This window comes from Microplitis mediator, chromosome 7 (assembly GCF_029852145.1).
Source record: "Microplitis mediator isolate UGA2020A chromosome 7, iyMicMedi2.1, whole genome shotgun sequence".
NCBI classification, from domain to species: Eukaryota; Metazoa; Arthropoda; class Insecta; order Hymenoptera; family Braconidae; genus Microplitis; species Microplitis mediator.
The window spans coordinates 22,432,554-22,459,340 of NC_079975.1; the positions used below are offsets into that span (position 1 = coordinate 22,432,554).

The following is a 26,787-nucleotide window of genomic DNA, read 5'->3' on the forward strand; positions in this document are numbered from 1 at the left end:
TTTTATTAGCGATAAGCGATGACACGAAAATTCTAAAGATAAATAAACAAAAGAATGTAATTATTGGCCCCCGTTAATTGTTACCGGTAGTTAAATTTTTTTAAAGATAACGATGTAATAATTTTTAGCACAAAATTAATAAGAACTCTTACAATAATACGATAATCAAGAGGTCAACACAGCGTAGATAGATTTCGCGGTGGAATTGTTTTATCCATACGTTCTTTTATCTTTCATATATTAAGACATACATTTAAACTACAGAATTATTTTATATAATTATTAGTTGTTATTATGTTCCGACGGATTAATTATCGTCAACGACGGCATAGATTTATTAATTTATCTGTACGCTATAATAGTGTAAGTTATTTTTTTTTTTCATTTTCTACAGAATTTAAAATTAATATTTACTGTTTTTATTCGACAATTTTTTTTTTTTAATTTTCTGTAGAATTTAAAAGGTAAAATCATCGCTATAAGACGTGAAGATCAGTCAGTATGGGAAAGACGGGCACCATTGGCACCGTCAAACGTCAGACGATTAATAAGATCTGGGGTAAAAGTTATTGTGCAGCCGAGCAACCGTCGAGCTTATCCGGCTCAGACTTATTTGGCAGCTGGAGCACATCTCCAAGAAGACATAAGCGAGGCTTCGGTGATCTTTGGAGTGAAGCAAGTTCCTGTTGACCACCTGATCCCCAACAAAACTTACTGCTTCTTCTCCCATACGATAAAAGCCCAGGAAAGCAACATGCCGCTGCTGGACGCGATACTGGAGAAGAATATCCGGCTGCTGGACTACGAAAAGCTGACGGACCAAAACGGCCAGAGACTCGTTGCCTTTGGAAAGTACGCGGGAGTTGCGGGGATGATAAATATTCTCCATGGATTGGGACTGAGGCTACTGGCCCTGGGACACCACACCCCGTTTATGCACATCGGGCCCGCGCACAATTACCGCGACTCCGCGGTTGCTCGCCAAGCGATTCGTGATGTCGGATATGAAATAGCACTCGGCGCGATGCCCAAGTCCATCGGGCCGCTCACTTTTGTGTTTACAGGCAGCGGTAATGTCAGCCAAGGAGGTCAAGAAGTCTTTCAAGAACTTCCTCACGAGTATGTCGATACTCAGAGTTTGAGAAAAGTCGCTGAACATGGGGGTAATTATTTTTTATTCTCAAATTTAAATACTTGAGGCCAAGATGACTGATTTTAAAAGCAATGTTTAGAAAATTTTAAATTTTTTAAAAAATCATGACTCCAATTTTTACCCCTGGGGTTCGAGTCGCGCGAAATTGAAAATTATTTTTGTTAACGAGTCAAAATTTAAATCGTATATTAAATCTACTTGGCATTAAAGACCCAATTGGACACAGACTTGAATGATCATTAAAATTGATATTTAATTTACCCGACGTATTGAAAACGTAAAGAAGACGTGCGTGAATCTCAAGCGTTGATAAAACCTATTTATCATTAAAACAAAGTAACAAAATTATTTAAAAAACATTTTGTTGATAATAAAAAATGATACTGAAATTAGCCGACGTCTAATAATTTTTGGATCGTTATTCTCAACGATAAATTACTAAAAAAAAATATTTGCAAAAATTGCAGCTATAGTTCTTTTAATTTTTTCAATGTGCATATTTTTAGTTTTTTTTTTTATGTCATTAATTTGTTTAAATAAAAATCCAAAATTTTTGATCGTCTGTCAATTTCAGGATCGTAATAAAAATTGTCTAGATGCTGGTTCATGAATAGGCGAGACTTGGAAAATATAAACGGTTTTAAACAAATAATCCAAGTATATTTATTGTAGGAGCTTTACGTGACTGTCCCACTAAAATTCCACTGAAAAAAAAAATTCAAAGCGTGAATTTGACTGTAAAACATCGGGAGTTAATTCGGAGTGATTTGGATTTTATTCTAATCCGCATTCATTTCAATTCGGAGTGAATTTTACTCCGGATTAAATGAAGTCATCTGCTCCCCATTCACTCTAGATTTAATCCGTGTTCATTCCCCAAAGTTTTAGTATCTACAAATTTTGTAGACTCATTGAAAATTTTAAGCCGCTTCGGATTAATAATTTGAATTCCCACAATTTTTTTTTAATAGAATTAGAAATAATGATAAAAACAATGGACTCTTAACAATGTAATCAAAGATGTAAGAATAATTTTGGCCTCTGAATTTAAATATCTATTTTTGAAGCTGATAATTTTTAACCCAAAATACGTAATTTTAAAGATAAATTAATTTTGCGTTCAGATAAAAATAAATAAAATATGAACTCTGTACGATAAAAAAAATTTTATCTTCAAAATTATTTCCGATACTAATCCGATAATTACTCAAGTCCCCCATCATTAAGAGGTAAATTAAAAAAATTCATTTAATAAAAATAATATTTTGTCCCGCTTTCAATTTTCCCACCAAAATTTGAACCGATTTAAATCACAGCAATATCCGCACGTTACTCAATTTTATTCTTAACAAAAATTTAAAAAAACCAGAGAATTTTAATTTTTTAATCATAAATTAAAAATTTTAATTAAAAACCCGCGAAGATCAATTACTTCCGCTAGAGTTTTATCCTTCTGAAGGTAGTGCATATATTTATATTTCCTTAAATATATTAATATCAAGTATTACATCATAGCTTAGTATCTGAAAGTATAAATACCAGATAGCCGATGCATTGACCTCTTGTTCTTTATTTACAATAAAAAAACAAACTCTAGATACAAATAAAATATACGGCTGCGAGATACGTCGCCGGCATCACTTAGAGCGGAAAGAAGACGGCGGATACGACGCAGAGGAGTACGATAAGCACCCAGAGCTCTATATCTCGACATTCAGTAAAAAAATCGCACCGTACGCATCAGTAATAATAAACGGAATCTACTGGGCAGTTGATTCACCAAAACTCCTGACGATACCTGACGCTAAGAATCTTCTGAGACCGGCATACACACCCTGGTTGCCAATAAGCGTCGGTGCGCCTCCGTTGCCTCACCGCATGCTGGCAATTTGCGACATATCTGCAGACCCTGGAGGCAGCATTGAATTTATGAACGAGTGTACGACAATCGACACCCCATTTTGCCTGTACTGCGCTGACAGAAACAAAGACACCAAATCCTTCAAAGGTCCTGGTGTTTTGGTCTGTTCTATTGACAACATGCCAACGCAGCTGCCCAGAGAATCAACAGATTTTTTTGGCGACCTGCTGTTCCCTTTTGCCTGCGAGATAATCGAGAAGTCCGACGCCAAGAAGCCCCTGGATGAGCACAACTTCAGTCCTGCTGTTCACGGCGCGATCATCGCCTCGAATGGTCAATTGACGCCTAACTTTGAGTACATAAAAGAGCTGAGGATGCTGAATCAAAAGAGCAAACACAAGGCATCTAGTGACAACGGTGAAGCCCAGACTAAAACTGTCGTGGTACTGGGGGCTGGTTACGTGTCTGCTCCGTTGGTTGAATATTTGCACCGTGATGGCAACACGAGAATTGTCGTCTGCTCGCATTTGAAAGAAGAGTCCGATGCTCTGGCTAATAAATATCCTGGAGTTGAGTCTATTTTTCTTAATGTCATTGACCGCCCGGATACTTTGAAGGAGATAATCAGCTCTGCTAATGCTGCGGTTTCGTTGCTGCCTTACGGACTCCATCATGTGATCGCTAAAACTTGTATTGAGACCAAGACCCATTTGGTAACCGCTAGTTATTTGAATGATAACATAAAAAGTCTTCATCAAGAGTAAGTGGAATTTTTATTTTGTTTTCTACCCGAGCTACAATTAATATTAATTTTTTTTATTTCAGAGCAGAAAATGCGGGAGTGACGATTTTGAATGAAGTGGGTCTAGATCCCGGCATTGATCATCTGCTGGCACTTGAATGTTTCGATGACATAAAGCAAGCAGGGGGTAAAATTGATTCGTTTGTTTCATGGTGCGGAGGTCTACCAGCGCCAGAGTGTTCATCGAATCCTCTGAGGTACAAATTCAGCTGGTCACCACGTGGTGCTCTGATAAATACGCTCTCGCCGGCAAAGTATTACCACAATGGACAAGTTGTCGAGATCGCTGGAGGTGGCGATCTTATGTCAGCAGTCCGGAGCCTTGACTTCTTGCCAGGGTTCGCTTTGGAAGGTTTTCCCAACCGCGACAGCACAACCTATCGCGAATTGTACGGTATCCATAATGCCAACACTATTCTACGCGGGACATTAAGATTCCGTGGTTTTACGGACACTGTGCAGTCGTTACAATTTTTGGGTCTTATTGATCCTAATCCTCACCCTATTTTACATCCAAATGGACCGGACATTACCTGGGTACTGATATTATTTTATTTAAGGGTCTGATACAAAAAAAAAGAAGATATTTTTGTGATTTTTTTTTCAGAGTACCTTCGTTATTAAAATTCCTAAAATTTGTGACATTATTAAGCATCATTCCAAGAATATTCTGTGAAATTTTCACACAAAAATATGGAAAAATAAGCCAGTGGTAGTGAGGAGAGACGAGTCACCTCAAAAAGGTCTCCATGCCGTAAGCAGGATAACTCATGACTGCTTTATCTGATATCAAAAAACCAAAAAGATTTCTTTAGTACATAAGTTTATTTTGAATTTAAACGAAGGAATAAACAAAATATTCATTTTTGAATTTTTAGTAAAGGTAGAATCAAAAAATTCTGATTTTTCCCAAAAATTCTTCCTTTTGTTTAATTAAAAAATAAGTAGTCATTAAAAAAAAAATCCTTCGTTCAGATCTAAGATAAACTTATGTGCTAAAGAAATCTTTTTGGTTTTTTGATTTCTGATGAGGCAGTGATGAGTTATCCTGCCTACGGCATGGAGACTTTTTCAAGTGACTCGTCTCTCCCCACTACCACTGGCTTATTTTTTCATATTTTTTTTTGAAAATTTCACAAAATATTCTTGGAATGATGCTTAATAATGTCACAAATTTTGAGAATTTTATTAACGAAGGTAGTCTGAAAAAAAAATTATCCTCTTCTTTTTGTATCAGACCAGCTTCTCCCCTTAAATTATAAAATTTATTATTACTAAAAATAATTAAATTTTTTCTTACAGCGCACACTCATTTGTAACTTATTGGGACTGATAAATGACGACATATTTTACGAAAACCTCAAACGCAAACTTATAGAACGCGTTAATTCAGAGGAACGTGTCCAGGCAATCGAAGATCTAGGTCTACTTGCTGAAGATTCAGTGCTGAAACTGAACACGCCGTTGGACACGCTGACGCACTACTTGTCAAAAAAATTGTGCTTCGAGAAATCGGAGCGGGATTTAGTGATCCTGAGGCACGACATCGGCGTCGTGTGGCCGGGAAACAGGATCGAGAACAAGGGAATAAATTTAGTCATATACGGAGACGCTGATGGTCACTCCGCGATGTCGCGGACCGTAGGATACCCCGCGGCCATCGCTACCAAGATGATCCTCGACGGGGAAATTCAACAACGCGGTGTCATTCTGCCCTTTACGCCAGACATTTATCGCCCGATCCTCAGCAGACTGAGGTCCGAAGGCATCGAATCCTTTGAAACATCGACATGGCGCTGAAGTTGATACTTGATTATTATGTACATATTTAAATGATCTTTGATCTCGATGTATCTTATATATGATAAGTTTATATATATAACAATAATAATTTTTAAGAATACAGGTGGTTATATAATTGGGTCATATTTTATTCACTCTAGTACTAGTAGATTTTTTAAATTATTTGCAAAAAGATTTTATTTTAATTTTTGCTTAAATAAAATTTTAATTTTATTTATTTCCAGTTTTTAAAAAAATTTCAACTCAGTTAAAAAATAATAAATGTGAAAAAAAATTATTTTATATTAAAGAATTAAAATAAAATTTTAAATATCAATTATTTAAATTGAAAATAGATTTTGATTTTAAAACTTGATTATAATTTACAACTTATAATTAATTACAGTCGACTACCCGTCGAGAGAAAAATTTACCCTACGTTCCCTAGATCAGACTTATGACGGGTAGTCGACTGTACATAAAATTTCGTTTGTTAATTAATAATAATTAATTTATCGATTAAATATAAATAATAAATTTATTACACTCCATTTAAAAACTTATGAATATAAAAAATATATCACTAACTCTGTACACTACCGGGTCCAGTCACTTTATTTTTAGGAACTTTACCAGGTCTTAGGTAAGGATTATCAATAATGTCCTGTTGCGTCGACACTTCTTCACTTGGTTCAGGTGAATCGGTTTTTATTGCACCTTCTTCTATCACGTCATCATTATTTTTAGTGTCTTTTCGCTTTTTTACAGGAGTCCTTTCAAAGTCGAATTCTATTTCCGGCTCAAACACTTGATCCTGCGGCATCAGCGCAGAGAGATACGGAGGAAATTGTGGCTTGCATGCTATTACTGAAACAATAAATTTATTGTCAATTAATATATCACTTTATAAGTGATAATTATTATATATATTAATAATTAATGAGCAACCTGCCGAAATATCACTACTAAATTCATAAAATACGCAGAAAAAAAGGATTTCTTGCCGCAACAAAATTTTAATTTGCACCAAGAAATTTTATCCATTATCAATTAAATACAAAAATTGTCTTGGGGCGAGAAAAGATTTTTTTGGTCAAGAAATAATTTCTTGCTCCAAGTAATTTTTTCTAGTTCTAAATAAATTTTTGTTTTCAATTCACAATGCAAAAAATTTATTGGGGTAAGTAAAAATTTTCTTTAGGCGAGTAAAGATTTTTTGTGTCAATGAATCCTTTTTTTTTCTATCCACACTTTTTTGGCTTTGAGAAGCTTCCTAAAACCAAAAGGGAGCATAAAAATCTGTCATTTTGGAATAAGTAACGCGATATAAATAATATAGGTATATATTCAGTGACATTCAGTCATATTTAACGGCAGAATAATTAAAGTATTAATTTATTTAAAGAAAATAAATACGATCGTTTTTTTTCCCGCGTAATTTAAATGTAATTCGAATGATATAGATAAATCTATTTATCTGAATACTTGGCAATTAAAAAGAGTTTAAAGTATGAAAAGGCACAAATTCAAGTCAAGACCTATCTAATGATACCAATTTAAATAACATTAACTAATTCTGTCATTTAGATATGGCGGAAACAAAATTTTCCTTATTCTTTTAAAAATATAGATAAGTAGCAGCGAAGACGGAGATCACTGTCGTAGAGGCGGGTGAAAGGCCCAGTGATCGCTGAAGTGTCTAATTTCAGAGACCATTGGGACTTAGCTTATTGTCGACTATACTGCCATGGAATGTCTCTGTGGTTTCTCCATGTCACTGTTCTAGGTCAGCCACCGTCGGGTGAGGATCAGGATATGATGCAGTACAGTAACAGGGTGGCCACAAAGAAATGATTTAAAAATTCCCTGATATTTCTCACTTAAAAATTTGAAATTTTTGCAATACCCCTTAATTTTTATGACTAAAATATATCATTAAGGTGTAACGGTAACCGATTTTCAATTCAATTTAATTTACGGACAAACACTAGAAACCCAAAATAGAGAGTCTTTAGCGTTTTTTAAAACCTTAACAGGGGGCTGAAAATTTCGTATTTTTAAAAATTCTAATTCTCCGAGAAAAATTGTTTTAAAATTCTCATTTACTCAACGAGTGCAACAAAGATAGTCCCGTTTATTTTTCTGAGTGTGAGAAAGAGGTCCGGTAGCGTATCCCCCTAAGACGCGTTTTCATTTGCTTCTCTACTCGCACTCAAGTGGATGAACGGTACTACCTTGCACTTGTACTGTAAATGGTAACTTTGTCCAAGTTTTTCTCGTAAACAAATGGAAGTTATCAAAAAACTGAAGACCACTTGGTTAGTTCATAGAGTGAAGCATCGGGTCTGTGTCTTTATTTGCGCTTAGGGCTTTTAGTTCAGAGAAAAGCTGGGAAAAAATTATCTGACAACCGTTTTTAAATTTTGAAATGTCGCAATTAAATTCTTGGATACTTTTCGAAATTCCCTGACGTTTCCATGATATTTCCCAGTTGCATTAAATTTCCTGATAGTTCCCAATCTTCCCAGATTGTGGCCAACCTGAGTAAGCACAAGTCGGTCCACAGCCGATAGATAACGTGGGTAAGGAGAAAAAAATAAAATGGGCGGCTAATCTGCCTTTAGGCCACCAGACTGAAGCAGAGAGTATTTAAAAAAAAAATAAATAAATAAATATATATAATATATCTCTTACATAGAAAAGCGCTGTTGTCATCAGATAAAAATAAACTATGAGTTTCGCTGGTTTTAGCAACGAATCTAGTCAACGCGCGCTCAGTATCTCTTTTTTGCGTGGCTGCTTTTTCCCTGATGGCTTCATACTCCGTGACAGGTTGTTTGTGAGTCTATAGATGATAATAAATTACAATTACAATAACAATAATAAATTGACAAAAGTTATTTTTAAGAGCGCTTTTACTTACAGGTGTCCTGATGTAGGCATGAGGATCAGGAAAAGCCGGAAGATAATTTGGAATATGAGGCGGATGCGGATGTTTATCACCAGCTTGAAGGATGTTAACTTGTTTTGACTGTGTCTGCTGTTGCAACGACGGCAGTGTCGTTCTGTTGTGCCTCAGTGCGTATTTATCAAGACCATCTAATTTGAATCCCATGTTTATTAGGGACAAAATAACGTCTGCTATCAGTGGTTCTGTTCTGCCGGCTAATTCGCAATAATTTTTAGTTGACTCGCCGACTTGCACTAAAACTAAAATTAAAATTTGAAATTTTTGTAATTAATAATTAAAATTTATTGATTAAATAAATTAAATTAACAGGCAAAATAAAAATAACCTAAAAATTTATCATAAATAATAAAAATAAATATTTACATGATTGCAGCATTTCTGTAAGTGTTTCGAATGCTTGTTTTTCACAGTTTACAAATTCGTATTCTGCTAACAATCCACAAACAACATGATTTAAAATTTTTCTACGTGAATTCACTGGAAGAGTTTCCATTTTTAAATTTATTTGTTTACAAAAATTCTTTGAAAATTAACACTTGCAGGTTATAGTTTCACACTAATTATGAGCACTGATCTCTATACTAACTGGATAGCGACTGATCTCTATACTAACTGCCAGTAACTGGATAGCTGATTTTATAGTCCGCATTGTCACCGATCTGTGCCTACAGTAGCGCCTTCAAATAGTTGTCAGAGAACTAAATCGTAACCAACTGCGCTTGCGCGCCCATAATTAACACGGTGATTAACCGTAAATTTTCACGTGGTCAAAAAAGCATTACAGTTACATTACGGCAATCTCATAGAGTAAACGTATTTCTGTAAAAATATCCGAGACGTTGGAGTTACGTTTGTAACGCTCGAGACGTTGAAATCGCACTTCATATTTCGACTCGGGTAATTATTTATTTTAGTAATTTTAGCATTTCTCAATAAATTTATCAAGTTTTGTTTTTTTCGATATATAGGGGAGGGTGGGGCAAAGTAGGCCCCCCAAAAATTTGGAAAGCCTTTCATCCCCTCTCAAAATGAGTGAGTCCGTGCAGACTTTGATGTCACAGCAGCTTCAATTTCCCTGGACTGTCGCTGAATGGAGTCTCGCCATATTGTCTGCAGCTTAGTCCCAACAAAATAATCCCTTAATTGGTTTTTGAATATTTTCGGAAAGTTTTGCCAACAAGAGGATTATAGTCATAAAAATATGGAATTAAACGTCTGGCAAAAATCCTCATGGGTTTTCCCAAAATATTCATTTATTTTATATTCTAAGTGACCATTACAATAATTGTATTCTTATTTTAGTTTTTATTTTATCTCTACTACATCTATATATCTATTCTATATCTAAACATTTATTTCATATCTAAATATATAAGGTATTCTAAAATTCCCGCCTATAGATGTAATTGTTTTATTTCATTTTTCTGTAAGGTGGTCATAGAGAGCGCTGCGTAACCCGTTGGCTACACAACACACTTTAGCTTGAAATTGACAGTAATTTAAATTACCGAAATTTGCTGCCCAAGAAAAACTATCCCTGATAGCTGATATATATATAATTTAAATTTGAATGAAATATTGTCAGGTGAAAATATTCCTGAAGCGGTTGAACGAGAAGTATTTGAAGAAACTGGGATTCGCGCTAAATTTAAATCTCTTGTTGGATTTAGACACGCGCATGGTTACGCTTTTGGATGCAGTGATATTTACTTTGTTGCCAGATTAGTTCCAGAAACATTAGAAATTACAAAATGTACTCAAGAAATATCCGAGTGTGTTTGGATGAAAGTAATATATTATTTTATAATCATATTTACCCAACAGCCACTTTCGCTTTAAATTGACAGTAATTTGACAACTTAAATTACCGAAATTTGCTGCCCAAATTTGCCGACAATTTGACAGAAAAAGTTGGAAAGAAAAATTTGCGGTTAATTTTTCCTCAATTTAGAAGTAACTTTTTTTACTAGAAAAAAACCCTAATAAAAGTTTCCTTGAATTTTTCGTGAAATGTCCGTCAATTTCGGGCTTTTCCGTTTTTGACGACAATTTGTATACAACTTTTGAAGTAAATTTTTATTCTAATTCGGGTAGTAAATTTACGTCAAATTGTATACAAATTGACGTCAAAAACGGAAAAGCCCGAAGTTGACGGACATTTTACGAAAAATCTCTTTTACGAAAAATTTTTTTTTTAATTTTATCGTGCAGATAAAAATTATCTCTCTTTTGCTTATCATTTGTCTAGAGTTACTTACAATTTCTACCAACAGACGGCGGCTAATTCCATTTTCTGATGGCGGAGAGAGTTAAGTATATCACAAGAGGAAGAGGTGAATTGTGGATTTATATATAAATACAAGAAATATATAAGTACTTCTGTATGTACATATATAGATGTATGAGTATGATGTGTTGAACAAAAGCACATAACAAAGACAAAAGTTATTGTCTATAATACTTGAAGCTTCGTCGATTAGTGATAATTGTATCGATAATAAATAATAAAACAAGAAGAAGAAAATAAAGAAAAAAATAATTTATCGAGAGGTAAATGCGGGAAAAACGTCATAGCGAAATAATACGTCGCAGAGAAATTTGCGGTGGGTAGTATATTGGGCGGTGCTGCTGACTGCTGCAGCACATAATCTATTGTAAACATGAGTAAAATGTATTCAACTGCCAATTTAACGGATAAAGAGCTTAAAGAACAAGGCAATCGTTTGTTTAGTCTTCATAAATACGAAGACGCTGCTAATTGTTATACAAAAGCTATCGTAAGTACAATGGACTTTAAATTCTATTGACTGTTCCTGTTGTATATATTTACGCATTTGTTAAATATATGTTTATCAGCGAGTTTAATTATTTATAAATGTAATTAGTGATATTTATTATTTCTGTTGAAGATTAAAAATCCAGCACAAGCACCATACTTTACAAATCGTGCTCTATGTCATTTAAAACTCAAAAGATGGGAATCTTCATGTCAAGATTGTCGACGAGCTCTAGATATGGATCCATGTTTGGTCAAGGGTCACTTTTTTTTAGGCTTAGCACTTTTAGAACTCGAGGCGTTCGATGAGGCGATAAAACATCTCCAGCGTGGTAATTAAAAAAAATTATAAAGAAATTTTTATTACTATGGTTTACACTGAGAAAAAAATATTTTACAAGCATTATACACAGTAAAAAATATTGTGTTAACATCAATATAATCTGTGTTAAAAAGGGTCCACACAATATTTGTGTTATTTTTTAACACAGACTATTTAGGGTGAATTTAAACACCAAATTTGGGTTAAAATCTCAGCACAAAATTCGGGTAATACGAGAAGTTAACACTTTTTAAATGCCAGTAGTGACACAAAAAGATGTTAACTTTTAAATTTTATTTTTTTGCACAGTAAAAATATTGTGTTAAAATCAACATAATCTGTGTTAAAAACGGTCCAAATAATGTCTGTGTTATTTTTCAATACAGACTATTTGGGTTGAATTTAAACACAAAATTTGGGTTAAAATCTCAGCACAAAATTTGGGTAATACGAGAAGTTAATTTAACACTTTTTAAATGTCGGTGGCGACACAAAAAAAATGTTAACTTTTACATTTTATTTTTGTAGGATGGATATTCAGTAAAGATAATTTATATATTATTTTGAGATTATCAACAGTCACAACAATTATTATTTAACATTAAACTATTGTTTGATAGTAAACAATCTTTTTATTAGAGCCAAGATTTAAAAAAAATCACGTAATATTTAATAGCAGTTGCAAATAGTAAATCAATTAATTTATTTTAAAAAAACAAAAACACATTTTTATTTAGCGAAAAAATAATTTGAACATTACATTAAATAATTCGAAATTATAACTAAATACTTTTTATTAGTATGATAAAAATTCCAGCTTTTAGTAAATGATAAATTAAATATATTAGTAAAAAAAATTTTTAAGTTAAATTGACATTTATAAAATGTCGATTTCACTTTCATTTTTCTAATAATTCTTCCGTGACTATCGATTTACTTTTTACCATAAATTTTGTGTTAATTTTAAAGTAACACTTAATAAATTTTGATAATTTTAATTTTCGTACCAAGTAACACTTTTACTGTTAAAGAGTAGATCGATTTAAAATTTTTAAGTTACACAGTTAAATGTCTTGATTTAACACTAAATAATCCCCAGAAAAATTTAACACAGACCGTTTTTAATACAGATAAACAATATTTTTTACTGTGTATATTCTTACCACAAGAAATTATAATATTAGAAATTTCTAATCTTACATATTTTTGGTGGAAAAATTTCATTAAAAATAATTTTCTTAATCGAAGAAACTCAAGAAATTTTCATCTTTTTTTTGCAGTAGTGTAAATAATTGATTTTCTTCTGTCAACAAAATGATTCTTCGCGTTAGCCATTAAATTACTAATGCAATAATTTCTATTAATTTATTACTGAAAAAATTTTTATTTTTACAAAAGTTATTTTTTTTCTCAGTGTAGTTTAATTACTAGAGATTATAATTTTTATTTTTGCAGCTGTTGATTTAGCTAAGGAACAAAAGCTTAATTATGGAGATGATATGACTAGTGTATTGAGACAGGCGCGAAAACGCCGGTTCCAATTGAAAGAAGAGCAACGTCTTGCTCAAGATATTGAATTACAGACTTATTTAAATCAATTAATTCTTGAGGATGCCGAGAGACATATGGCTGCACTCGATGAACAAATAATATCTGCTGGTGAAAAAAAATCACGAGAAGATTCAAATGACATGAACAAAACTACTGCTGGTGATTCTGAATCATCAGCGACTGCACAAGCTATTTCTATTAAAAGACAAGATATAGAAAGTAAGAAAGAAACTGCCATTACACGTCTCAATGATCTTTTTGCTAAAGTTGACGAAAGACGACGGGTACGTTGTTTTATTTATAATATTAGGACTAATTTATTTGATAATAAGACGACAATTATTCGCCTGAATTTTTAAATTTTAGTCTCATCTAAAAATATTTAAATTATTATTGCAATAAAAATAGTACAAAAATTTAACGATTCTGAAGTTAGCAGACAATTAACAATTCTCGATTTTTTTCTTTCAATAACAAATCAATAAAAAAATTGTAGAAATCTAAAAAAGCTATAAGGTAAAAGCCCCTATACCCGCTCAGTACCATTAGTCGCTCACTTTAACTGTTTAATGCGTTTTTTATAATTTTTATAAAGAAAAATTTCAACTAAAAAAATTATTATTGATAAATAATTATTTGTGAATCTAAATATATTAAAATATGATGTAGAAAATTATTTTATAATAGATTATAAATTTAAATTAAGTGACCGTTTTCAAAATCGCGCTCAGCCGGGCATTTTTTACTTTAACGTTCATTCGTTAGATTAAATTTAGGGTACGTCAAATTTTTTAAGAATTGATATAACTATATCTTATTAAATATATTTTTAAAATTCATGAAAATTTATATTATCAAAGAATAAAGTAGTATAATTTATAAATTATTTGTCCAAATCAATAAACTTATCATAGTTTAATTGATGTTGTCTTTGAGCGACTATAGGGCCATATGTTGATCGAGTAATGGTACATCACAACTTTTAGTGAGCGACTATGGGTTCACTCAAGGACCTTAAATGAAAAATTAATAATAATTAACGAGCAACCTGCAGTCACTACGTGACTGCCCAAATATCACTACTAAATTTATAAAATACGCAGAAAAAAGGATTTCTTGCCGCAACGAAATTTTAATTTGCACCAACAAATTTTATGCATTATAAATTAAATACAAAAATTGTCTTGAAGCGAAAAAAGATTTTTTTGGTCAAGAAATAATTCCTTGCACCGAGTAATTTTTTCTAGTTCTAAATAAATTTTTATTTTCAATTCACAATGCAAAATATTTATTGGGGTAAGTAAAAATTTTCTTTGGGCGAGTAAAGATTTTTTGTGTCAATGAATCCCTTTTTTTTTTCAATGTACACTTTTTTGGCTTTGAGAAGTTTCCTAAAACCAAAAGGGAGTAGAAAAATCTGTCATTGTTGAATGAGTCACGCGACATAAATAATTTAGCTATATATTCAGTGACATTCAGTCATATTTAGTGACAGAATAATTAAAGTATTGATTTATTTACTGAAAATAAATACGATCGTCTTTTTTCCCGCGTAATTTAAATGTAATTTGAATGATATAGATAAATCTATTTATCTCAATACTTGGCAATTAAAAAGCGTTTAAAGTATGAAAAGGCACAAATTCAAGTCAAGACCTATCTAATGATACCAATTTCAATAACATTAACTAATTCTATCATATAGATATGGTGGGAACAAAATTTCCCTTTTTCTCTTAATAATATAGATAATTGAATGATAAAATAGTATATTACACACCTAGGGAAGTAAAGTAAGAAATGTCTCAGATCACATGTAATTGTTGGCCGAGGCGAAGCCGAGGTCAACAAACATGTGATCTGAGGCTTTCTTATTTACTTCCCGAGGAGTGTATACTATTTTTCTCCTCGACGGAGGCGGAAAGCGGCAACTTCGTTTTGCACAGCGGGACGAAAGTTGACGCTTTCCGCCCGGAGGTGAGAAAAAAATTTTTTAACGATATTCGAAATTTCAAAAATACTTAGAACGAGTTTTAAAAATTTTTAATCTCATTTCAATTTATTGATAATTTTTATTGCCGTAATTATTACAACATTTCAGCGCGAGACTGATAAATTTAAAAAATAACTAAAATAATGATTCCAAATATATATAATTTTTTTTATTTATTCAGAAACGAGAAGTTCCGGATTATTTATGTGGTAAAATAAGTTTCGAAATACTTCAAGAACCTGTTATTACACCAAGCGGTATAACTTATGAACGCAAAGATATTGAAGAACATTTACAACGAGTTGGTCACTTTGATCCTGTTACACGAGTGCGTCTCACACAAGATCAACTTGTCCCGAATTTGTCGATGAAAGAAGTGGTCGATTCTTTCCTACAGGAAAATGAATGGGCGTTAGACTACTAATTATATTTTAAATAATAAGGAAGGTGATAAACTTTTTTTTTAGTTACTAGCTCCGTAAGCTACCGAATGAATAAATAATACACTCGATCTCATGTTATTTTCCGTCCTCGATACGTTGGAACATAAATCGAGTATTCGTATTCATCATATGTGTGTAAAATAAATTTTATTATTACTATATATTATATGACAATTAATAATAAACGCCTGTAATCGTACGACAATTAATAATAAAATAGTTTATTTTACGCGAAAACAAAATTTAACAAATTGTTATTTTAAAATAAAATATCTAAAAATTTTAGTATTATTTTTTTTTATTATTATTTACAGTATAGATTTTAAAAAATTATTTTTAGTATAGTCTATATATTATGGTTTTATCAGGACTGAGTTTTTTTGACAAAAAAAGGAGTCAATACAATACGAGTAATAGAAATGGCTACGATTGGAGGAATCATCCATTGATAATCTGAAATATTTTTAGATTGTGCGATCCACAGCAATATCCAACCAACAATTCGTTGAAACATCGCTATAGTTTTTAAACGAAATTTATTATCTCCAGGTGAAGGTGGTGATATTTTTACAAGACCTAGAGAGCCCCATCCAGTTAAAACAATCCAACTGATGAACATCGTAGTATCTTCTGTCGCTAGATGAGTTTCGTAACTAAAAACGAAAAATGATTATTTATTTTTCATTATACCAGCATCGAAATTTGGAGTTTGTGTCTCTACAGCCAGTCAAGAAAACCGAATTTCAGCCCAATGCCGGAAAATTGTCTGTAACTTGAATTCAATTTGACGACAAGTGTTACTGTCAGACAATGACGTTAAGTTGATTGAGTTTCACTTAAAATTGACGGCAAGTTTTTCTGTAAAATTACATTCAGATGACGGCAGTTGATTTGCATCAACTTGCACGCAAGTATTATCCAGCCGAGGCTTACTAGAAACTTGTCGTTAAGTTACCCGAAAATGTTTCACTGCAGAACTTGCTGAGCAATTACATTTAAAGTGTGGCTATCAGGGTCCTTTTAAAAGACATCTTCGAGACATCTTAAAGTTGTCTCTGTACTACTTGGGGCTCTACAACGAGTCAAAGGAAGCTAATTTCAGTTCAATACCGCGAATTAATTTAAGCAAACGCGTAAATTTTGAATGCCTTCAGTCAGCGGGCAGAAAAATTTGTGTTTCGTCTCTTGGGAAAAAACAAATCATGTTTCTGCCGCTGACTGAAGACTTTTGCAATTTAAACTCTGATACTTGTCATTTTTTTAATACTAATTTCAGACCATTAATTTTATTTAAGTAATTGACAGTTCTGTGATTAAGTTTTATAAGAATTAGTGTGAAAAATAAATAGTATTTAAAGTTTCTGCTTAATTATAAATTGCAAATTACAATTTACGCTTACGCTAATAGTTGATGATACCATTGGTCTTAAATTAACTTTTTTCTGACTGGCTGCTGATGAAACTTTAAGTTCCAGTGCAAGTATCATGAAAAGCTAGTGTGTAATTCAAAATGAAAGACGATTTCAGACTGCGGGTGATGTCAGTCAACACCCTGGTCTGAAATCATTCTGTTTAATTCCTTATCACACAATATACTATTAATTATAAATTATTTATAATAGAAATTTAAATGAAAACTCACCTGAAGTCTTTGGCCCAGACAAGAGTTGTTGGTATCGCAGATATAGCTGTGAGGTACCAAGTCATGAATAGTAAAAGATGATTAATGATATTTGTTGTTGGATCCACATCATTATTATTTTTTTTAGCATCACTTTTATTGTCTTTTTGACTTTTATCTGATGGTTTTTTAAATTTACGCATAAATGCTCGTAGCGACGCCATAAATAATTCTTCCAAATAATCTTCGTACATTCTTGTTAATTTTAAAAAATATATTACTACTGAAAGTAACATAGCCACTGCTGCACAACTACTTGATATTATAACAAAGAGAATTAAACTTGCAATGAAAGGCAAGTGATCTAAGCCCTGGCGCAGTAACCAGCTGTACCACGCGGCAGGAAATCGAGCCAGTGCTCTAGCTAAAAATCTAAAAAAAAAAATTATTAAATTATTAATTCAATATTTAAATTAACGAATAATTTTCTTGACGAAATTTATTTACTCAAAAAAAAAATAAAATAAAAGCTCATCTCAAGCTGAGCTCAGATTTCTCCGATTAAAAAAATGATTTTGCATAAAATCTTTAAATTTTCCCACTAAAAATATATCAGATCGAATATTTCCAATATTAATTTTTTTCAAGAAGAAAATAAAATATTTCAAAAAGTTATTTTTTTTCAGTGTATTTTACAAAGTGAATAATAATTTACCTGGCTGTCACATTATGCACCATCGAGCCCGAAAAAACAACAGCACAACACGTCGCAACAGACAGTACCAACAACAATCCCATCGTTATTAAAATCTCAAAATAAATCCCCGAATAAATAACAATAATACTAGTAAATCCAATAGTTACAAGTTCTTTGTGTTTACTATTGTCCATTCTGGTAGCAATCATCAGCAGTAATAAACCTATTGCCGTTGGATAAAGTCGGAACCACCGATCTCGTGCAAAATTAGCAGCTCTGTCTATCAGTCCTGCCCGCCGCACTAAAATTTTGTACGAAAATTTCGGATCTAAACTTAAAATAATTCTGACAGAATTCGCTGACGTCTTATAGTCGCCGTTTGTCTGCATCCGGAGTATTTGGGACCTGGCGATATTTTTTTCAGTCAGCGTAAAAAACTGAGTGATAACGGAGTTCGATGAATTAAAGGACTCTTGCATCTCAATTACCACATATCCAGGCATGTTATTATTTTCTCCATCAGTGATTGATTCAAGTAAAAAATTAACTCCGTCATCAATACCAGCTACGTCTAGATGGTACCGCAAGCTGCCTTGTTCAATATTTATTACTGAGTATTTGTAGCCAGTAAATATTGTTTTTATTGGTGAAGGCAGCCAGTAAATACCAGTAGCATCAATCCGCGTATTTCTTGATTCATGATAATACTTATCGATGTGTACAATCACTGGTGTATTTTTTTCAGCTTCATCATTTGAAATTTTTACAACAAAATGCGTTACTTCTGATAAATTAATGATGTCATCAAAGTTAATATCGACTGTTTTTCGCTGCTGAAATAAATAATCTGGTGACAGTCTTGTTAAATTTGTAAGATTTAATCCTGACTTACATTTTTTATTTGAATTTTCAACTGATGCTGAGCATACGAAAATCCAGTCTGATATTTCTAAATTAATAGCATCAAAACTGATATGACTGTAAGCTGATTTAAGATCAATTGGAATAATTAAATAAATTATTTTATTATTCTGTCGTCCTTTAACTAGTCTATTATCGTTACTATTATAAGTATAGTGGGGAGAAGTTACTTCGATCCATTTACCAGACTCAAAATCCATTATTTTTTCAAAATTACCAAAATGTTTGCCCGCGAAACGACTGGACAAGTGATAACTGAGTGCCTGTGATTTAACATCCGGGTCGGATGTTATCTTGGGAATACGATCGGTGGCATCTACGCAATCAAATAGACTGCGAACTAACACGATAATTAGTTGCTTGCACCATAAAATAGACAAATGATCCTGAGATCGCCATACATTTGGTATCGCTGTAGACAAGACATTGAGATCAGCGAGCGGATCGATTATTTGGGATGAAGTGACTTGAAGATCTCGCGGTCCTCCACCGATTGAGACCACACTGGTCCCCATATCTTTGATTCGCTTTGCTCTGCTATTTATACGGTGATAAAAATCGATGAATGTTTTGTCGAATGCGATACTTGGTGTGTGAGGACTCGCGAGAGTTATGAGAATACTTGCAAGACTAGAATTTGTTTTATTGTCATGGAGTAAAACTGACTTGGCTACTATGCCGCCCATTGAGTGACCAATTAGTACGACTTGGTCAACTTTATGTTCATAGAGAGTCAATATTTTATCAATACAATGTCTTGTAAATGAAGTTTGCTCTTCTAAAATACCTGGAATAATAATTTCATATTTATTAATTTACATATATTTTAATTTTAAAATTTTTTTATATTTTCAAGGATAATTGTCATAGAAATTTAATATGTCACATAAATATCAATTTTTTACGTTTAAAAAAAATTCGAGCATAATTTCAAATGAATTTTTTGACATCTATAAGATAACAGTTTTGAGGCTGGTTTTTGACCTGTCGATAAGCCACGAAAATTTTGACAAAACATCAGAAATTCGTCACCAAAAAATATCTGTTTAAAAAACGACACAAATGGTGGCAAAAAGTTTATTATAGATAATTATAAAATGAGTTATTTAAATGATGTCAATTGAGATGACTCTTCAGATGGGAAAAAGAAGACAATTTTTCTATGACTCCGAAGACCAATGTCTGTACGTCATATTTATATAAAAAAATTTAATCCTTAAGTTAGTAGACGATTAACAACTTTAGGATTTTTTTTAACAAATCGATTACAGAAAAAAAATATGCATATGTAGAAATTAAAAAAAACGACAGGTGTAATTGAATAATCAATACATTAATAGACGTCGGTGTCAAAAATTTTGGCTTTAAAAAATAAAATTTATATTGTCCTTTTTAAGACATTTCTATAAATGACATCGTAAAGTTGTCTCTGTGATACTTGGGTGACTTAAATTTATTTGCTTTGGGTTTAAAATAAAATTTTGAATACTGTATTGTAATAAATAATTACCTCCATAGAGAGCTGATAGACCTTTAGAAAAAGATATTGTAAAATAATCAAAATGAAATGGAGTTCTTCGTTTCAAGCTCATTCTTAAGCTTACGGAAGCTAGAGATCTTACTGTTTAAAAAAAAAAATATTTATTACAGAATAATATGTAGTTTTTAATACACTGTAAAAAATTTTCGGAGTGAACGTGGATTGAATCGGAGTGAATTCTGATTAAAGTAAAATCCAGATCCTCCTAAATCACTCCGCTGAAAAAAACCTTATTTACTCCGCATGCGGAGTGATTTTTTTTTCACTCCGAGTAACAGAGCAAATTCGGATTTAAATAAAATCCGCAATCACTCCGAATTTCACGCCAAATTTTTTACAGTATGCGTTTAATTAACGGGGGAAAGTGGTCTGAGATACAAATAGAAGAGCATACTTTTGTGATTTTTTTTTCAGAGTACCTTCGCTATTAAAATTCTTCAAATTTGTAACATCATTAAGCATCATTCCAACAATATTCTGCTAAATTTTCATAAAAAAATATTGAAAAATAAGCCAGTAGTAGTGGGGAGAGACGAGTCACAAAAAAAAGTCTCCACGCCGTAGGCAGGAAAACTCATGACTGCTTCACCTGAAATCAAAAAACCAAAAAGATTTCTTTAGTACATAAGTTTATCTTGGATTTGAACGAAGGATTTTTTTTTTCCATAACTACTTATTTTGTAATTAAACAAAAGGAAGAATTTTTGGGAAAAATCAGAGTTTTTTGATTGCACCTTTACCAAAAATTCAAAAATGAATATTTTGTTTATTCCTTCGTTCAAATCCAAAATAAACTTATGTACTAAAGAAATCTTTTTGGTTTTTTGATTTCAGATGAGACAGTCATGAGTTATCCTGCCTACAGCATGGAGACTTTTTTTTGAGGTGACTCGTCTCTCCCCACTACCACTGGCTTATTTCTCAATATTTTTTTATGAAAATTTCACAGAATATTCTTGGAATGATGCTTAATAATGTCACAAATTTTAAGATTTTTAATAACGAAGGTACTCTGAAAAAAAAATCACAAAATCATCCTCTTTTTTTATGAGTGTGAATGTAGCAGACATCAGACAAATTAAAAATTGTTAATAAATAGAGTAATTAATTAGTAAAATAAAATTTCAAAAAAATGTACATTTAAAAAATTTAAAAATTAATAAGTGCATTTTTTATAAAAATTATTTTTTAAATTATTTACACTATTTATTTATAATCTTAAACTTGTCTGATGTCTACTTCATTCATACTCGTCTTTTTTTTTGTATCTGACCCCTTTCTCCTTTAATATTAATTATAAAAGTATACCTTGTTCATGTGAACCGGCATTGCCGGGAATAAATAGCACAGGAATACCTGTAAATTTCATTCGACGTAATTTTTCAGTAGCATGACCTTCGCCATAAGCATACAGAGAAAATTTATTAAATTCTCTCTCAATGTCATTATCCAATTTTATTCTCTATTGTAAATGGAAATAAAAAAATAAAATTAGTAATTTTTTCATAAGTAAATAAATATTGAAATTTAAAAATTAACCCTACCACATATTGAGGATATTCAAACATGTAAGTCATATCACATGTATTTTCTTCCAGGTCAGTGACATAATGTGCAACTCCCAAAATATATATTCCAAAAGAAATGAGACATGATGACAATAAACAGGTATAAATTATCAATTTCACCATTTTTTATTTATTTTTACTGTGTATATTTTTAATGTCGTAAATATTAAATAAAAGTTTTTTTTTTTTTTATAATAAAAAAATTTAACTTAATAATTTGTTAATAAATATTATTTATTTATATTCTTATTTAAAATATAATTATTTAATGTTTGTTTTAATTTCATTTTTACGACTTCATAATATGACTGAGTAATACTACTATTTAAAAAAAAAATAATATATGTCTAGGCGATCAGCTGATGACGTTAACAATTTAATTTATCTTTTGTTGGTTATAGAAATAACTTCCTACGTTTCGTATATAAATATTAGGGTGGTCGTAAAAATTAAAATTTCCCAGACACCCAATGAAAAGCTTCTGTTCAATGAAATAATACGTGGGAAATTTGGTTTTTTCCTTTTAAGTAAAAAGACCACGTGCCGCAGGACGATCAAAGTTCATTTTTCGATACAATCGCGGTTTTTTTTAAATATCTCATGAAATATGCAGATTAAAGGAAAAAATCATAGAACCAATTTTGTAGGAAATTAAATTCTTGACAAAAAAGGTGATGTTTATTTTTTTAATAAAATGTGTATTTACGAAGATATTTTAAGAAAACTTTTTTAGATCTTGTCAATTGAGCATTTAAAGGATTACGAATGTTAAAAATAACGTTTTTTCTTAAATATAGACAACTTCGTAACTCATACCATATCAATCCTTAATGCTTGTTATAGTTTCTATATGCTTAGAAAAATGTTATTTTTTAAATTTGTAATCCTTAAAACGCTCAATTGATATCTTATCATCATCATCATCATCATCATCATCATGAGATCTAAAAGAAGTTTTCTTAAAATATCTTCATGAATACACATTTTATAAAAAAATGAACATGACCTTTTTTGTCAAGAATTGAATTTTCTAAAAAACTTTTCCTTTAATCTGCATATTTCATGAGATATTTAAAAAAAACCGCAATCGTATCGAAAAATGAACTTTGATCGTCCTGAGGCACGTGTTCTTTTTACTTAAAATGAAAAAACCCACCTTTCCCTTTCTGGGAAAGTTGATAACAACTTGCAGTCAACAGTTACAAAATCTAAAAGTTGTCATCAACTTGATCGCAAGTAATTGACACCAATTTTTTGACCAGGAAATCTTGCTATCAGGGTACGTATTTTATTATTTATTTTTGTAGTACAGGTGCCTCGATAGCCATTTCGCCGGCAACTTGACGTAAGCTATCAGCTGAAACTTGACGTCGATTACTGCATCTCGTTGGTGAGCGACAGTTGACAACAATTAATCGCAAAGTTGAATGCAATAGTTGGGCGAGTAAAAAGTTGCCAACAACTTGAAGGAAACTTTCTTTGTCAAGTTGTTTTCATATTGCAGCTGCAGATTGTTGCCAATTTTCTGAGAAATTTGAAATCAACTTGTAGTCAATAGTTTGATGACAAATTTTACCCTTAACTTGACCGAAATTGTTTCTCCGTAATATAATTCCTGGGTAATTATCGCGGAAATTTATTTAGAGCATCGAGCTCTCAGTAACTAATTTAAAAAAAAAAGTAGAAAGAAATAATTTTTTATTTATTATAGACAACATACATATTTATAAATATGTAATTCTGAAATTATGGTCCTAATACCTTATTATTAAAGAATGATATATAACTTATATTTTTTGCGCATCACTTACAGTTGATTTATTTTTCTAAACTATCAATTTCTAATAGGCGGTAAATCTTTTTTATCGTTATCATTAGTTATCACATAAATCCAAATTGGATCTGTTGAATTCGGTCGCTCGCCATTTACTAATCCAATTTCTGTTTTAGAATTCAATAATTCAATCATTTTATTGGCAATAAAACGATTTAATCTATAGACGTCTTGGCTATTTGCGTAATCTTCGAGCTTGATATGAAACAAATATTAATTATTAGAATACCAAAAAATTAAAAAATGATTCAATTTTTTAAAATATAAATATATACCCTGACAGCCTTTTTGATCGCAATTTGACAGAAATTTACAACCGAAATAAAATATCAAGTTGACTGCAAAAACTTGGTGGTGCAAATACTTGCACGAAAAAAGTTCCGATCTTCAGGTACATTATTCAAATCTTTTTTCCGCAACTTAAAATCAACTTGCATTCTTATTACGGCTGAAGATTTACGTCAATTTGTAGTGCATGTTGTATTTGTATTACATTCAAAATTTGAAACTGCAGAATTTGACGTTAACCAGACCAGAAATACTGAATAGCAATTTTTTGAAGAGATAGATTAGCTTTCAGGGATAGCACAGTGCTTAGCAAAAGTTAACTTTACAAAAGTTTCCTTGAATTTTTCGTAAAATGTCCGTCAACTTCGGGCTTTTCCGTTTTTGACGTCAATTTGTATACAATTTGCTGTACAATTTGACGTAAATTTACTACCCGAATTAGAATGCAAATTCACTTCAAAAGTTGTATACAAATTGTCGTCAAAAACGGAAAAGCCCGAAGTTGACGGACATTTTACGAAAAATTCAAGAAAACTTTTATTGGGGTTTTTTTCTAGTAAAAAAAGTTACTTCTAAATTGAGGAAAAATTAACCGCAAATTTTTCTTTACAACTTTTGCTGTCAAATTGTCGGCGAATTCGGGCAGCAAATTTCGGTAATTTAAATTGTCAAATTACTGTCAATTTAAAGCGAAAGTGGCTGTTAGGGTAAATATGATTATAAAATAATATATTACCTTCATCCAAACACACTCGGATATTTCTTGAGTACATTTTTTAATTTCTAATGTTTCTGGAACTAATCTGGCAACAAAGTAAATATCACTGCATCCAAAAGCGTAACCATGTGCGTGTCTAAATCCAACAAGAGATTTAAATTTAGCGCGAATCCCAGTTTCTTCAAATACTTCTCGTTCAACCGCTTCAGGAATATTTTCACCTGACAATATTTCATTCAAATTTAAATTTTATTACAATATCAATATAACTGATGGTGTTTTATTTTAAAAATATGAAAAACCTTTTATATTTACCTGGTTCAACATAACCACCTGGTAATTTCCATTTAGCAGATTTGTGAGCCGAATACTTTTCTTTTATAACCAATACTTCATTAGTATCATCGTTAATAACAAAACCACCCACCCCTAAATTCGTATGCGCATAAGGGGGAATGTTTTTATCAGACGTCAAGCATCTATATAATGTAACATATTGTTCTTTTACATGATGAAATAGAAATCCTTCTTTAACTAAAAGGGGAATCCAATCAGCATCATTCCTTTCAACACGAAACCATACAGTTTTTTTGTTGTTTTTTGTCCATTCTGTAAGTGAAGCTGAAAAAAAAATTGTATTAACAATCAATGAACTCACAGTATAATAATTAATATAAAATAATTAACATAAGTATTTTTATTAATTATTTAAAAAATTTTAACTATCATATGAGCATGATAATTTATGGAAAAAATCAAGAGCAATTTTTTTTATAATAAAAATTTATATCAAAGTTTAATTTTTATCTTTTTAATAAAATTAATAGTTCGCGCCAACTTTTTTTAAATTATTTTTTCATACATAAATTTGAATTCAAAATTAAGTTTAGTATTTTTCGTTCTATGGTCAAATAAATTTTTTAAACATAAATATTTTGAATAATTAATAATTAATTACCTGTTAATTTTACAAATTTGATTAATTTTTTATTCTAAATAACCATTTAGGGAATTTTTTAAATTTATGATTTATCAAAAAAAATTAATAGTTCGCGCCAACTTTTTTTTGGTAATTTTTAAACACAATTTGAATTCAAAATTAAAAGTTTTATATTTTTCTTTCAAAAAAAATTAATAGTTTGCAGCAAATTTTTTCTGTCATTTTGATAAATTTAAATTCAAAATTAAAAGTTTAATATTTTTCATTCTATGGTCAAGTTAATTTTTTAAAAATTAATATTTTGAATAATTAGTAATTAACTACCTGTTAATTGTAAAATTTTTCATTCTAAGTAAGCATTTCAAGAATTTTTTTAATGTGTAATTTTTCTAAAAAAATTAATACTTCGCGCCAACTTTTTTTTAATCATTTTTTGATACATAAGTTTGAATTCAAATTTAAATCATACATATAAGTGACATCTATCGTAATAAAATGAGTACTGCAAACACAGTATGACGTTTTATATACATTTATATTTACATAATACTTTACGTAATATATATATACATATATATATATTTGCAGATATAAATAATTGTGCATATATACCTCGCAAACGATTGACAACAAGATCAGCTGTGCAGGGTTCTTTGGTTGAATCAACTAAAACACCATTATGATGATCCTCTTTACCAATAAAACAATTTGTCGATTCCATCACTTTTATTATATTTTCACTCGTGTACTCTGCTATTAGTAACCTAGAGCTCAAAGTCCATGGGAAACGAATGGTACGAGATAAAATACCGGCCATCGAATAAGCCACTATAGTTACTATATCACTGTATCAATACTGTACTCATTACATACAAATCTCTGTTAGTGTGAGTCAATTGACGCACATATATTTTGTATATTTAATCATTGTTTATTTATATTATTATCTATCTTTGTACTTTTTTTTTATTTTCAAATCAAGTCTACGTTGGATAAAGTACTCGAT

At 31.2% G+C, this 26,787-nt stretch overlaps 5 protein-coding genes across 5 annotated transcripts; 2 read left to right on the top strand and 3 right to left on the bottom strand.

The window, feature by feature from the left end:
- Nucleotides 1-131: 131 nt before the first annotated feature.
- LOC130670985 (alpha-aminoadipic semialdehyde synthase, mitochondrial) lies at nucleotides 132-6,463 on the top strand. Its single transcript, XM_057474637.1, has 5 exons — nucleotides 132-363; nucleotides 455-1,163; nucleotides 2,751-3,774; nucleotides 3,840-4,353; nucleotides 5,119-6,463. The coding sequence occupies exons 1-5, from the start codon at nucleotides 295-297 to the stop codon at nucleotides 5,614-5,616; spliced, it is 2,814 nt and encodes a 937-aa protein (XP_057330620.1). The 5' UTR covers nucleotides 132-294; the 3' UTR covers nucleotides 5,617-6,463.
- Nucleotides 6,033-9,192, bottom strand: LOC130670987 (transcription initiation factor TFIID subunit 8). Its single transcript, XM_057474639.1, has 4 exons — nucleotides 8,933-9,192; nucleotides 8,522-8,808; nucleotides 8,293-8,443; nucleotides 6,033-6,465 (listed from the first exon to the last, which is right to left on the bottom strand). Exons 1-4 carry the CDS (start codon nucleotides 9,060-9,062, stop codon nucleotides 6,182-6,184), a joined length of 852 nt encoding a protein of 283 aa, XP_057330622.1. The 5' UTR covers nucleotides 9,063-9,192; the 3' UTR covers nucleotides 6,033-6,181.
- A 1,720-nt stretch (nucleotides 9,193-10,912) lies between these two features.
- LOC130672381 (E3 ubiquitin-protein ligase CHIP) lies at nucleotides 10,913-15,940 on the top strand. Its single transcript, XM_057476934.1, has 4 exons — nucleotides 10,913-11,346; nucleotides 11,479-11,677; nucleotides 13,123-13,502; nucleotides 15,393-15,940. The coding sequence occupies exons 1-4, from the start codon at nucleotides 11,230-11,232 to the stop codon at nucleotides 15,633-15,635; spliced, it is 939 nt and encodes a 312-aa protein (XP_057332917.1). The 5' UTR covers nucleotides 10,913-11,229; the 3' UTR covers nucleotides 15,636-15,940.
- On the bottom strand, nucleotides 15,867-23,343 carry LOC130672378 (GPI inositol-deacylase). The gene is made up of 6 exons (XM_057476926.1): nucleotides 21,978-23,343; nucleotides 21,742-21,895; nucleotides 20,404-20,514; nucleotides 17,991-19,680; nucleotides 17,297-17,707; nucleotides 15,867-16,307 (listed from the first exon to the last, which is right to left on the bottom strand). The coding sequence occupies exons 1-6, from the start codon at nucleotides 22,122-22,124 to the stop codon at nucleotides 16,019-16,021; spliced, it is 2,802 nt and encodes a 933-aa protein (XP_057332909.1). The 5' UTR covers nucleotides 22,125-23,343; the 3' UTR covers nucleotides 15,867-16,018.
- A 339-nt stretch (nucleotides 23,344-23,682) lies between these two features.
- LOC130672382 (uncharacterized) lies at nucleotides 23,683-26,598 on the bottom strand. The gene is made up of 4 exons (XM_057476935.1): nucleotides 26,394-26,598; nucleotides 25,157-25,462; nucleotides 24,860-25,062; nucleotides 23,683-24,030 (listed from the first exon to the last, which is right to left on the bottom strand). Exons 1-4 carry the CDS (start codon nucleotides 26,596-26,598, stop codon nucleotides 23,836-23,838), a joined length of 909 nt encoding a protein of 302 aa, XP_057332918.1. The 3' UTR covers nucleotides 23,683-23,835.
- Nucleotides 26,599-26,787: the final 189 nt, after the last annotated feature.